The sequence below is a fragment of the Sceloporus undulatus genome, unplaced genomic scaffold (genome assembly GCF_019175285.1).
Source record: "Sceloporus undulatus isolate JIND9_A2432 ecotype Alabama unplaced genomic scaffold, SceUnd_v1.1 scaffold_19, whole genome shotgun sequence".
Lineage (NCBI taxonomy): Eukaryota > Metazoa > Chordata > Lepidosauria > Squamata > Phrynosomatidae > Sceloporus > Sceloporus undulatus.
The window spans coordinates 1,963,234-1,978,127 of record NW_024802941.1 but is presented as its reverse complement, the minus strand read 5'-3'; the positions used below and the strand labels follow the sequence as shown (position 1 = coordinate 1,978,127).

General features: G+C 40.3%; 1 protein-coding gene across 3 annotated transcripts in view; it reads left to right on the top strand.

The window, feature by feature from the left end:
* The window catches only part of LOC121917476 (probable arginine--tRNA ligase, mitochondrial), a 34,035-nt gene extending 19,516 nt beyond the window's left edge, over positions 1-14,519 (top strand). For all 3 annotated transcript variants that reach the window (XM_042443486.1, XM_042443487.1, XM_042443488.1), the window contains 7 exons: positions 329-453; positions 2,674-2,741; positions 2,841-2,950; positions 4,766-4,864; positions 7,546-7,620; positions 10,412-10,475; positions 14,068-14,519. In XM_042443486.1, coding sequence (XP_042299420.1) covers positions 329-453; positions 2,674-2,741; positions 2,841-2,950; positions 4,766-4,864; positions 7,546-7,620; positions 10,412-10,475; positions 14,068-14,154 — 628 coding nt within the window. In that variant the 3' untranslated portion in view covers positions 14,155-14,519. The remainder of the gene's footprint in view (positions 1-328; positions 454-2,673; positions 2,742-2,840; positions 2,951-4,765; positions 4,865-7,545; positions 7,621-10,411; positions 10,476-14,067) is intronic.
* Positions 14,520-14,894: the final 375 nt, after the last annotated feature.

Here is a 14,894-nt window from a genome sequence, read left to right as displayed (position 1 = left end):
ATATAGAGCCATTCTCTCTGAACCAGAATGGCATTTGCTCATTTTTTTGAAACTAAATCTGAGCTCAGAGAGACATTTGTTTGCAATTATTGTAGAGCCATTCTCTCTGAACCAGAATGGCATTTGCTCATTTTTTGAAACTAAATCTGAGCTCAGAGAGACATTTGTTTACAATTATTGTAGAGCCATTCTCTCTGAACCAGAATGGCATTTGCTCATTTTTTGAAACTAAATCTGAGCTCAGAGAGACATTTGTTTGCAATTATTGTAGTTTAGGTACAATGATATAATATTGATGTGCAAGAATAGCATCCCCTGTTTGTTACAGGTGCCAGCATTTGCCCTTTGGGAGAGTTCAGGGGATGAAGACTCGAAAAGGAGAGGTGGTTTTCCTGGAAGATGTTTTGGATGAAGCTTGCTCCATGATGTTAGAAAAAAGTGCTTCTGCCAAAAGTTAGCTGCTCAATCATTCTTTAAGTTAATGCTTATACTTATGGTGATTCCTGGCCATAGCACTTTTCTCCCAGAACCTTGAAAGAGCGGCTCTTCCCTTTTGAGTATGGCCACTTGGAACTTAAATCTGTTTCTCCCTTCCTGTGGATCATGGTTAAAGCTACGCTATCAGGATCTGCCCATTCCCTATGGTTCAGTAAACCAATCTTCAGTATTTAAATAGCAAAACTTTATTTCAGTAACCAAAGATGTTAACAGTTTGACTTCTGTAGAGAGAACTACCATAATCCCCAGTTACAAGCATATAGTAGTAATGTACAGCCCCCCAATATGTTTGTGGACTTTTCTCCTTAGTTCATAAACCAAAACATTTTCACATTCACTCTATCTCATCTCCCACTCCTCACAACACATCTCTCTTTCAGCTTCCCAAGAGGCAACCTTGGCGAAAGTCAGTACCAACACCCTCCCCGACACATCTGTTCATTATACAGCCAGGGAATGTTTTTCCCTTGTACAAATACCACAGATCCCATCATACTTCAACCTCAAGCCCTTCGTACCTGTTTCATCAGGTTATTAGTATTGCCTAAACATAAATATAATCATATCCAGTAATTCTATTAAAAATATAAATATAAACAGTAACATAACTGAAAAAATACAAATATTAAACCACTTTTATGGCAGGATCTGCCAGAATCCTGTCACACACTTACATTTGCTCTTTTTGCTTGACAAAAAATATGTACTCACCCAAAACCTTCCATTTCCACTAAAAAATCCAAATTTAAGCCATCTTTCAAGTAATTCCTTTCTTTTCCTATCAGGCAATGACAACCCATCCATCAATGGAATTATTTCCCTGCCTAACTTGCTCTTGAATTCCAATCTGCTCTGATTGCTCTTTTTGATTGGTTCTTTTGGAAACAAATGTTTTATTGCTGTTTGGCTATTTCTCATCTTATTCTTTTTATCTCTGTTTGTCTGTTTTTATTGCTGTCCATCTCATCAGATTTTGATTGGATGTTTCAGTTTACATTTCACCCACTGCACCTGGCTTCTTTTAAAAGGGTGTGTTTATGTGCATGCACTTACACACATACATATAAATAAACCCTATCCTAGAAATAAAACATTTCTTTTTAACAGAGGGAAATCCCACGTATGCCTGGTTCATTGAAGTCTGTGGAATTTACTCACAGGAGCCTAGAACTGAAGCATTGATGGTAACAGCCTGTGACCCATCTGTGGTGTGATTGGGCAACAGTTGAGGTTGAAGACCACATTGCGCTCCCATGAGACCTCTGTTGTACCACCATTCTGAAACTTTTTAAATTATCTTTTTTTAAAAAATCTAAATATTTCCCCCATGCTTCCTCTGTATGTATGGTGGGGGACTTTTCCACTACATTTTAGGCACCCAAGAAGCCTTTTTAACCAGTAAGAAAACTGGAAGTTCACTTTTTGCAAGGGCCTGAAAATCACCTTGGGAGCTACATAGGGCCTGCAAGCCCTATGAACTACAATGTTCCTACAAGCCAATCGCTGACATTTAAAGAGCTTCTTAACAGCATTAAAGTCAATGGCCATTATTCTATATCAGCTACTTAGTGAAATATTTATTATTATTATTATTATTATTATTATTATTATTATTGTTACATTTATTTATATCCCACCCTTCTCCCAGGACTAGGACTCAGGGCAGCTTACAACATTAAAAAAACCACCATATCCCGTTACCTAGATGCACTCATCTGTAACTGTTCCATATTCACAATCATTAGTTAGTCACGATAATGACACTATTGCCATGATTGTAACTCCCCCACAACCTATTTTACTAGGCATTAGCTGCATGGGGAGAAGGAAGTTCTGCTGGCGACTGGAGCATGAGCAAATGACATTTCCATCAGGTTTGGGGAAAGCCAGGCCAGGGAAAGTTACTTACAGTACTTAAGTACAGTATACTTAACTAAGCAGCTGCTGACGTAGAATACTTGGGAACTTGATAGGGAAAGTATGGATTTAATGTATCCTTGTAGTTAAAAAATGAGGAGTAGTACTTCCACACCAGTAGCATAGATCTAGATTCACCACTTTAGAAACAAGAGCTTAGAACCTGTCCAAGCTAATAGCATCTGTTCTCTTATCAGCTGCTTGCTTTCCTTTTACGGAGAGATAACAAGGTTGTTTTTCTTCCCTTAATCTGCTCAGCAACCAAAGAACTTGACAATCCTCTTGAGACTGCTGAAAGGATTGGGCTTGCAGCACTTATCATTCAGGTCTGTTCATGCTGTCATTTTGTTGTTTTCCCTTTTGCGATAAAATCCAGTGATGCTGTGAAAGGGTCTGCATAATGCTTCTATAATCTATGACTTCAGGACTTCAAGGGCCTCTTATCATCTGATTACAAGTTTAACTGGGATCGTGTTCTCCAAAGCCAAGGCGACACTGGCGTTTTCCTGCAATACACTCATGCCAGGCTGTACAGGTAAGTGGTGTAATGAAGAGCAGTTTTTTCCCCCTGAATTTGGCTTAGAGTAGTTTGAAATGAAAATGATTGTGGAGAATGTGTTTGCATACAGCCATTTCAAATGGAGCCTTTTTTTGTTGATCAGGTGTACTTAAATTATGAGAGACCATAAAAAACAAGCAAATGGTCCCATTTTGGTTAAAATTCAACCCATTTTTAGGGAAATTAATTTCTGTGCATTTAATGAGACCTCTACTTTCACTTGCGCTTTTCCACATGCTGTCCCCAAATTTGTTGCAAAGAGCCCACACCTCTGGTGGACATTTGGGGATGTCCAAAGAGTTTCAGTGAGAGGAGTGAGAATCTGTTCCACCAAGGTGTAGAATGACATAGGTAATAGAATAATAAAATAGAGTGATGCACATTCCTATTCTAATCAGAATGTTCTGTCCTGTAACTATGCCAATGATGGTGGTTGTGACAGGAGGAAAAGGGCTGGCAGTTACTCAGTTATTAGTTTCTTGGTAAACACAGGTTGTGAAGTTGTGCTGTAGAGCTGGACGAAGGTGTCTCACTGTTTGAAGCAAAAGAGAAGCTGACCACCTTCCATTCCATGTACAGGAAGCTTTCTGCAATTTCCATAACTAGTGATGGTTTGGTATCATTCATCACACTTGAAGACAGCAGGCCAATCTAGGAAACGACTATATGCTGTATGGGCACTCACACAGGGGAGTAGATGGGAGGCTTGCCAGGAATAGTCAGCAGGCTGCCATCACTATGCTCCACCATTTGCAATCTGAGGCAGTTACTTCATTCTGTCTAATGGCAGGGCCAGCCTTATTTCCCTGTATGTGCTCAGGATAAGGAAAGGCAGTTATTGATAGGTAATTGGACAACTTTCCTTTTTCAGAACAATTGCTTTCAAGGTTCTAGGTAAGCACGTTCTCTGTTGATACCTGGCAGTGCCCTTCAGCACAGTTCAGATTTCATCATAGGAACTTGCTCACATGAGTGTACATGCAGCAGATTTTATTGCTGTCAGTATTGTTATTATTATTATTATTATTATACTTTATTTATATAACACTGTAGATTTATTAATGGTTTGGTCAGTTACAGATATTAACAGTTTGTCTTTCACAAAAAAAATTAAGAGTTTCATGTCTGCTGACATCTGTTTAAAATCTGTTTCCTAAAATTATACTGACTTCCACAAAGATAAAAATGCCATCATCATAAAGTTCTAAACATTTGCCAGAATTCATCAACCCCTTCCGCTTATCAGCTTCTTGTGCCAAAGAGTAATACCCTCTCCATTCTTTCCTATGCCACAGTGTATGCCATTTTGGAAACTAAGGAGAATTTTTGAAGCAACATGATGTGGCTGAGGGAGAGAGCATTTGTTGTTCCAATTAAAATAAAAAATCTTAGTCTGCTAGGTCAAACTACTACTTTGATTCCTGTTTACTCTTCATGAATCATGGTGTTAGGTTTCAGGGTGCTGTTGGTGCTCTATGCCAATGGAACTATACCAGCAGTGACCATGATGACAGGACAAAAATGGGTGTGCAGCAGCCATGAAGGAAATGGCAACAACGAAATGGTGTTGGCAGATATATCAACCTTTTTTTGACGCCAGTGAAGCATTCTGAAAAAAGTGCTGCCACTAGAATTAATTCACCAACAGAATTCCAGCCACAGTCTGCTTAACTGCACTATGTGAAATGAGATGAAAAAGTTTATTTACTTAAAATGTGGTGTGGCATTAATGATGGGTGCCATGATTTTTTTAATGGCTTTTGATACATTTTTCTTCCCCTCTTCTCACAGTTTAGAAGAGATGTGTGGAACAGTTAATCGGGTGTCTCACATTAACATGGCATGTTTACAAGATCCACCTGCTGTTTCCTTAATTCAGCATCTTCTCAGGTATTTGAGGTTTACATCACAGTCCTTTACTTACCTACCTTTCTTGAACAAGTAAATGTGCATAATATTCAGATTTTAGTAATCTTTCTGTCCAGAAAAATTCCATAAAGTTTGAAAACAAGGTGTACAGGCAGTATGTTCCTTGTGTTAAAGGATAATTAGGCTCCTCAAAGCACAAATCTGCTTTCAAGCAAGTTACATGATCTTTACATGGTTTGTTTTAAAGCACAAATACTTGCATATGCTTCTTCTGCACCAATGAGTTCTGGTGGTGGCATAGTGTAGCTTGCCACGGCTGCTATGGGTAGAATTCTCTCAAGACCTATACAGGTTTCCCAACCCTGATTTAAGGCAGCAGCTGAGTCAGAGACTGTGGAGCAGTCCATATTCCACTGAAATCAAGTTTTATTATCATGCCTGTCAAACAAAGCATTATTCTGAATACAGATCCTGACAGCTGTTTTGCTAGTCTTTACATTCATGATATGTAGTTCAATCCTGTGAGTATTTACGTGCAAGTACATTTTACTGTGCTTAATGACCTCCAGCAGCTATATTTTGGAACATTAGCTGAGAATGTATAAAGCAAAGTCTGCAATAAATTAGAAGTGTTAAGGTAAGTGCTTTGAATCACAACTGAATGTAGCAAAACAGTTTTGAGTAAGGTTAGGCAATGTAAAGGGACATGGTAGCTCAGTGGTTAAGATGCTGACTCTGACGACTGCAAGATTGGCAGGTTGGCAGTTCAAAGCCCAAGTGACGTGGGATGAAGTTTGCTCCCATTACTAATCCCAGCTTCTGCCAACCTAGCAGTTTGAAAGCATGTAAAAGTGCAAATACAGTGAGCCTGCGCCATACACGGGCTCGTTATAGGTGGCTTTCAGCTTACGCTGAAGCCACCTAGGAAATGGGAGAATGCATGTCACGCACGCAAGGCCACACAATGAGCATGAGCCCCATTATTTCCAATGGGGCTCACGAAGCGCGTGCGGCCGTGGGGCGAGTGCGAGCCCCATTGGGTATAATGGGGCTTGAGCATATGCGCATTTTGCTTTATGTGGGATCCTCGTGTAAAGCAAGGGCCCACTGTAGAGAAATAGGTACTACTTCAGTGAGAAGGTAACAGTTTTCTGTTCAGTCAAGCTGGCCATATGATCACAGAGTTGTCTTTGACAATGCTGGCTCTTTGGCTTAGTTATGGAGATGAGCACCACCCCCTACAGTAAGACATGACTACACAATCTTGTCAAGGGAAAACCTTTACCTTTAGGCAATGTACACTGCAACCCTGTCCAGTCTTAGGTGGGAATATGTCCTTCTGAAGTCATTGGCACTTAGAGAAGCTTTCGTGTATAAGATTGTATTGATAGACCTCTATTGCCATTAGCCAAAATACAGGACTTCATTTGAGGGATGTTTCACTCCTAAAACATCTTCCCTTCTAACAGCATACTTAGTGGTCCTATGCCAAACAATATAAATGTTTAGAATAGAACCTGGAAATCCAGGTTCAAATCTTCATAAAGACAAGTAATTCACTCTCTCTCAAGCTGACCTACCTTATAAGATGTTGGGAGGATCAAGTGGAAAGAACTGTCTGTACTGCCTTGAACTCACTGGAGGAAAGGCATCATATACATATGTAAAGGCAGAGGTTTCAGTGTGCTGCCAATATTTCCCAGTTATGCAGGAAATTATGATTGTACTCTTTAACTTTGAAAACCCCTCATAGAAATAGAATGTCACAAATAGTTAAAAACCTTGAGAGTGATAAAAGCAGTTCTGCTTTAGAATTAGCATGCCCTGAGGAGGCACAGAGGAAAGACAGAATAGTAATTCAGATACTGTGATTGAAGAGAGCACGTGAGAGTGGAAGCTTAAGCCACTGACTGTCCCGTGGGAAACATGGGCCAGAATCCTGTTGATGTCATATACATGTGTTAAGTTCCATTATGGAAGCAGCTGGACATTTGTCAGAGGTGCAACATTCCCATTCAGCCCCCAGGTTTGAAAAGCAAAACTATGCATGCAGTGCCAATATGCTTGGACATTTTTGACTGAGGGATATCTGTCTGCCCCTATGAATTTGCCAGTAGTACGCCTTCAGTTACACAACATTGCCATTCAGCAGAAGGGTCATGTGACTCAACTGACACAGAGTCAACTCTATTGTAATAGCTTAAACAGGAAAGGACTACCACAAATATGATCAAATTCCAGAGTGTTAAAAATGTTTTAAAATCATTTTAAATCACCCCTTGCTCAAAAGTACTGCTTCGTCAAATCTGCTTTGCAGAACCCTCACCACCACCGTCATGGAAGTCAGCAGTTGGATGGGGCATTCTGTTGCCAGCATTTTCAGTTCCCGTTGACATTAGATACAACTTCCAAAACAGAAATATGAGGCAGGGTTCTTTTCCTAATGTGTTGCATGGTTTGCATATAGCAGATGCTAAGTAGTAGTTAGTAAACATCCCCCCACCCCCAAAATTCTTGTGAAAGATTTTGTATAATCATCCTAAATCCAAATGGCAACTGCATTCAGCAGTCAATTCTATAATAGTTAAGCAAGAATAAAACTGCTAAATCTTGCAACACACAGCTACCCAGGGAATGCCTTTAATTTGGCCAAAGTCTTCTGATTTTGAAACTGTATAAACTATCAATCTTTCTCTTTTCAGATATGATGAGATTCTTCATCAGTCTTCGCAAGATCTTCAGCCTAAGCATATTGTTAACTATCTCTTTAAACTCAGGTAAGAGAGAGAAACATGTTCACTATTGAATAGGATTAGAATTCAGGATCAATAACAAGTCATTGGGAAGAATTAAATGCAGCGAGCCCATTCAAAACCAGAGGAAGAGCTGGAGCTTGATTAGAGCACCTTCTTCATAAATCTACAGCCAGAATCTTAATTCTTGTTATTTGGAGTGATTTATTTTGTATCTTGATAATGTGAAAAATTATACCATGTCAGGTCAAAGAGATATACATTCTCTGAATGACTTGTGAAATCCTTGAAATGTCCTGTCTTTTAAGTGTTTACTCCCGAGACATAATGAGCTGACATATTGTTCCTGGGAACATTGTACAGTGGTGCCTCGGGTTACGAAATTAATTCGTTCCGCGGCCGCTTTCGTAACCCGAAAAGCCTTCGTAAGCCGAAAACCCATAGGGGAAAAGCCGCGATTTCGTGTGAAATAGCGCCGAAAAGCACCAAAAAATTTTTCGTAACCCGAAAAAACATTCGTAACCCGGAACAATTATTTCCTATGGGATTTTTTCGTATCCCGGAAATTTCGTAACCTGGGTATTTCGTATCCCGAGGAACCACTGTATGTGCTCAACGAGAAAAACCAGTCAGTTTTCATGGTCTGTTACATCCATCATCTGATTTTGACAAAGTCATGTTGCCTGCGGGCTTCTTGTAACGTGATCTTACTCCAGTGACTGAGTCCAACAGCACATAGTGTCAATATAACCAAAATGTTCATGATCTTTAGAACTAATTAAACTTTATTTGATATATAAGCTTGTAGAAACTGTTCTCTTTTGATATTGTACTGCATGGGTGGGCAACTGTGGAAGGCAGGGGGAAAAACTATTGGTATTTTGCACATTGACCCCTAGGGGTATTTTGGGGGACTTCCTAGACTGTTTTAGGTCCTGAACAAGCCTTTTATTAATAACAGGAAGTGAGTGAGAATCACTTCCTGTTGTGAACAGAAAATGTCTCATGTTCCTAGCAGGCAAAAGAACCTTTTCCAAAACTTTCATAAAATGTTGTTTTGACCCGTGTGGCCCAGGGGGTCTTCCAAATGTGGTGGAAATGGCCTCCATAGTCGTAGAGGTCATTTGCGGGCATTGTGAAGAAAAGGGAAAAAAAGTAACCTGGGAGGCCCTGAGGTTACAAAAAACATTACTGCGGGCTACATGTGGCCCATGGGCCTCTCTTAGCCCACCCATGTGGTAAAGGTATTAGAAGGCTGTTAATGTACAACCTTAATAAATATAGATATAACAGGAAACTGACCACCTAGCCTTTTCCAGGCCATTCCTTCTCTTTCTGGTTTTATTTCTGTTTCCCCAAAAATAGTTCCACTATTCGGAACTGTTTTGTAATGCAATCTTATCCACATCGGGATTCCCCCATTAAACTTTTCATATTTCTACCAACCCCATGGTTTCTCCAAGTTTGTTAATACTTCCCTTTTGCAAATGGCAATTCCTCTTGCTAAACTAAACTAAAATAAGGCCATTAATTCAGTGAAATTTACCTATGTGTTGACTCAAAAGGCAACAATCACACAAAGGATCTACATTGATTGGGACTAACCAACAGGATTTAGCTCTAGATAATCATAGTTTGCCCTGCACAAAATGTATGCAAAATAAATATTTTTTTAAAAATGAGTGGAATGAAGAGACAGGTTAATACTGTTTTTTAATCTGGGCAATTTTTAAGCCCAAATGTCTCTCAGTGCAGCAACAAAATTTATTCATAGGTTTTTGTGGGTTTTTCAGGCTATGTGGCTATGTTCTAGAATAATTTATTCCTGATGTTTCACCAACATCTGTGGCTGGCATCTTCAGGGAATGCTGGCATAGAAGAGAGTTGGAGTCCTGATTTTGTTATTTTTCAGGACTGGTAGCCAAACTTTGTTCATTTTAAGGGTTTCTTCTTTCTGGTTTAAATTATCCAGATGTTTATGGATTTCAATGGCTTCCCTGTGCACTCTGACCTGATAGTTGTTCATGGTTCAAAATTTCAGTGTTATCAAACAGTATTTTATGCCCAGGATGGTTTATAACGTGTTCTGCTACTGCTGATTTTTCCAGCTAAAACAGTCTGCAGTGTCTCTCATGTTTCTTGAGAATTTATTAAGGATGGCCTGTTGTATAAGAAACATCCTTTTGGGAATTTGTGATGTCATAAAGCAACTTAGGTTTGCACAATTTAAAACTTTGGTGCTGTGCAATGATTCTATTCCCAGGAAGGGAACATTGTCATAGCTGTGCACAAATGGACCAAGCAATATGGCTAATGTGCAACAGCCATGGTGTGCCACAGTATGGCACTTGTGGGACAGTTGCTCCTGTGACTGGACTGAAGTTTCTATCAGCGTTAGCCAACATAAATGATAGTGAAAAATCAAGGAAGTTACCATCCAATGTTTGGAGAGCCACATACTTTGTCACTTCCATAGCATATCAAGATTCTTTGGGGCCACAAAGCAGTCTTTGTAAAGAGATGGTGGGAGCAATGGTTTTGGAGTCAGTTTCCTCATGTAACACTTTTCTGCCAATTCAGAAAGAAACCCTTCAATAGACATGCTTTCCAGAAGCTGAAAAATCCACTAGCTTTGGATCTTAGCCAATGGGGCTAATCAGCTCATTGGTAGCTGCTATGTTTTCTAGAATTATTCTACTAGATCTTGAACATATTTAATTGGCAGCAAATGCCACTGAATTTGGTGGAGGAATTACTCCCTAGTTCATCCACTCAGGACTGTAACGCCTTAAAGACTTGGCATTTCTCTTTTCAGCCATTTAACAGCTGCAGCTCATAAAAGACTCCATGTGAAAGGCAGCATTCCGGAACTAGCAGAGGTAATGTAAATAATCACCACGGGAATATCATTGATCACATGAGAAAAAAGTTTTGGATACAACATTTGGAACCCGTTAAGAAGGTGTGGTATAAAATAAAGAAATTAAAATACTTTGTTTAGTTTTTTAAAAGCAAAGGAGTAATATAATAGGATAAGTTGCTTTAACTCTGCACTGACAAGTCTGGATACTGTTCCTTCAAAAATTCCTGTAGAACTGTGAACATCAGTTCATATTAAACTGCCACAAAATAAATCTCACAGTTACCTAGCTTTTTCATTTTAATGGGAAGTCTTTTTCATTTAGATTCAACTTAATCTTTCTTGGCCTGAGAAAAGATAGTGAGCAATGTCGACTTTCTCAGCACATGGTGATTTTCTTTTCAAAACCCCATTCTTGCAATAGTGCTTATACTATAAACTTATGAACAACAGTTCATAAACTAAATTAAAGGTAGAGTTAAAATGCAGGAAGTCAAAAGCTACATTATGTTTGGTTCTTTGGTGGTATTTTTGAAATTCTTTATCAAAGTAGAGAAAACATAGTTTAGGATAACAGTTGTTCTGCCAGTGGAACTGCTTCTTTCATCCTAGCAGAACTTGGAGTGGAGTCTCTTCTGTATATTTAATAGGCCTTAAAACCTGCTTTTCTGGACCATTTCCAGAGCAGTAAGTGGCCACTATGGAGAGCAGTAAGACAAAAGGGAAGGAAAGAATGTCCTATCATGATAGCTGCCAGACACTAGTATAAAATAGACATGAAAACACTATGTTTAGAAATGAAATTAAAATACTATGTACAGCCCTCCTACTGTTGTTGAACTGCAGTTACTAACAGCAAAATCGGGTTGTGGCTTCTTTCATTGAGTATCTCTGTTTGTAATGCAGCCTTTTCCTACTCCTTCTACTTTGCTGAGCATTATCCTTTCTAATGAGTTTTGTCCTATCATCATATGTCCAAAGTATGATAGCCTCTGACTGGCCTCAAGGGAACATATAATCCCTTGCTTTGGCAGAACTGCAACAGGGGTAAACCCATTCACAGATGGCTTCTTACCCTTAGCTAGAATAAACCTTCATTGCAGATTCTCCAACGTGCCATTTACACTAGTCAAACAAGAAGGTGGACAGTTCTTCTCAGTAGGTCCCTGTACACCTTCAAAATTTGCTCTGAAGAGTTGGGGTCACCACCTAGCAGTTTTCAGAGAAGCAGTGACTGGAGGATAAAAAAGAAAACTTTGTGAGTGGAAATCTACTCATTCCACGGGCATTCCTAGAGAATGAGTGAGAGTGAGCTTTAGGCCCCATTCCGACTCACCTATTTGCGCTGGATGGAATTGGGCAGATTCGGTCCCTCCCCCCCCCACCCCCCGAATCCATCCAGAATCAAGTGCCCACTAGTAATTTACCTCAATCGGGGTAATTTAACCCTGAATGCCATTGCAGCTCTTGCAGAGAGTTCACATTTGCGGAACCGGTTTAAAATGAAGGTGCCTTTGCTGTCAATCAAATTCAGTTCCGCTTTCGTCAAGGTGACATTTCCTACAGCAACTGGGCAATCGGAAGTGTGCTTTCCCCCTCCTTTAAAAAAAACAACAGGTGGCAGTATTCACATACAGTCGGCCCTTCTTATACACGGATTTTTTATATACGGATTTAAGCATACACGGTTTGAAAATGTTCCAAAAAAGTATAAATTTACCTTGATGTTCCATTTTTTATTAGGGACACCATTTTGCTATGCCATTATACTTAATGGGACTTGAGCATACACGGATTTTGTTATACACGGGGGATCATGGAACCAAACCCCAGCGTATAACAAGGATCCACTGTATTTTGTCAAATTTATAACCTCCATGTGTGTGTGTGTATTTGGGTCACTACAGATTATGGATCTTCCCCTGCCTCCGTTTTCAACCCCAAAATGCAATCTAATGCAATCTCTGCATCCTCCCTCCTTGCGACCTCAGAATCCCTCATACACATACAATAATTATTATTATTATTAATTCCTCACCCCAAATGGCATCTCTGCATCCTTTGCTTTCCCTCAACCACCCCAGATTTCCTTACAGACACATAAAGTAGCAAAAGCATTCTGTATCAATTTGCCAAATTGAAAGAGAAACATTTGTAACATTCGCATATAAAAATAATTTAGAAAAAAGTCTATTGCAGGGATAGGCAACCCTTTTGAGCCGAGGGCCGGGTTGCTGTCCCTCAGACAACTGGGGGGACCGAAGCCAAAAAAATAAATAATTAAATAATTTTAAAAGAAATTAAATAAATAAATAAACCGAGACAAATGTAGGACAAAATTTTCAAATGGAGGGCACATTTTAAATAAAAAATGGGGGACATGCGAAAAAATTTGCTGATTTTTTTTAAAAATGTTAAGATAAATGCATGTTTCTGAGGCTTCTATATACAATTGCCCCACTATGCCCCTCGAGCGAAACGCCAAAGGCCCCAGTGGCAATCGGCGGCAGGACCGGGCTGGGGCCGGTCCCAAGGCCTCGCCGGGCCGCATCCGGCCCGTGGGCTGCAGGTTGCCTACCCCTGGTCTATTGCAAAGTGCTGTGCAGGGAGCAAGGAAATGAAAGTAGCACAAGCAGACACGCATTCTATCTATATATGTATCTACTTGTAGCAAAAAGCATGCGCTTAGTCTGTCAAAAATAAAAAGCGAGAGAGAAAGCTGCCTGGTGCGAGAGGGAATCTTGTTCCGTTCTGTGCCCTCCCTCTGACCTAATTCTCTCCCCTGAACTTGACCCTTCGTCCTGCTCCTTCCTACTCCTACTCCTGCTCCGTTACCCCGATTGCCCTTCATGACCCCCTTCTTTCCCCCCGGCTCCTTCATCCACATCCTCCTCTGTCTCTTGGCACCCTTTCTCCAAGGCTCTTTCCTTCTCCTGCTCCTGCTCCGTTACCCTGATTTCACTTGGCACCCTTTCAAGGTTCCTTCCTCCTCCTCCTCTTGCTCAGTTATCCCTGATCGTCCTCCGGCTCCTTCCTCCTCCTCTTGCTCCATTACCCCCGATTGCCCTTTCCATCCTTCCCCTGACTCCTTCTTTCTCCTCCTCTTTCTCTGATGAAGGGGAGGAATGTTCTGCCCTCTCTCTGACCTAAATCCCTCCCCTGAACTTGCCCTGATCATGATCGGGGACAAGTTCATATTCGCTGGACCAGTTTTTTTTCCAAAAGATACAGCTTTTACTCTGCTTTCAAAAGACTCGTGCTAAGGGGCATTTGCCCCTCAACGGGTGTGGAAGCCTCGGATTTGCTTGTGGGAGATTCTGGGCGAATATGAACCTCCTGTGGTTAATTCGAGTTCTGATCCTGGGTAAAAGGTAGTCTGAATGGCCCCTTAGAGGAAATGGATGTTGGTATAGAGTGAGCATCTTAGCCTTATTCTTCAATATTTTATGCACCCATACTACTGTACACACACTCAAAACCTTCACACTATCAGATTATTTTCTGAAACTGCTTTTACAGGGAGACGATTATAATTTTTTTATTTTTTTTTAAAAAGCCTGATTAATGTTACCTTTCCAACACCTTCCTGTTTTGTTTTGTTTTTTTGGCAGGCAAGGCTCTGTCTGTTCCAGGCTGTTCGCACCATCTTGGGCAGTGGAATGAAGCTTCTAGGAATCACGCCTGTAAATAAAATGTAACAGAAAGAGTTCCTCAGTGCCTATCCAGAAATGAATTTGCTCCAAAGATTAGCTATTGTCCTAATCTATTCTTGTAGTCTCTATATTATGTAGGTGTTCTGTACCCTTAAGAATTACTTGAAAAGTTCAGTAAGGTTTTTTATGTGAAAGAATCTTCCCTTGTTTCTATGAAACAAACTCTACCTGGGCTTTGTTCATATCTTAATTAATGCTGTTAATATACTTGGTCACCAGTCTCCATGACTGCACTCATGTCACATACCTGGCTTTCTCTAGAACCAAACCCTTGTGTCCTCTGAGGGTTTTAGTCTCAGTACAATTGAGAGCAACAGGCTGTGTTTTACTGAGTAAAGGTCTTAACTTCCATTTTATAGTTTCATATATGCTTGCCTGCACTAATGTGGAATGTGTATGTCCTAATGAGAGTTGTTGAACCAGTCAATGTTCATTCCTGAGAACACTGGCTGGAAAGCTAGTAGCTGCCATACAATGTAATCTTAGCATGTTGTCTTCTTGGTGGTGGTGCTAAGGAGGGAAGAATTCAATATCTCATACTAGGAGCCCCTAAAACCTTAAAACTCACCTGTTTGTCATAATCTGAAGACATTATCATCTTCTAGGACCACTGGAGAACCCCTAGAGGTCCTGGAGGATTTGTCATTGGGCCCTGGCTGTAGGGACATAGCCAAATGTTTCACTGCTGCACCTGCTCTCCATCTACTAAATGGCCATATGTGGAG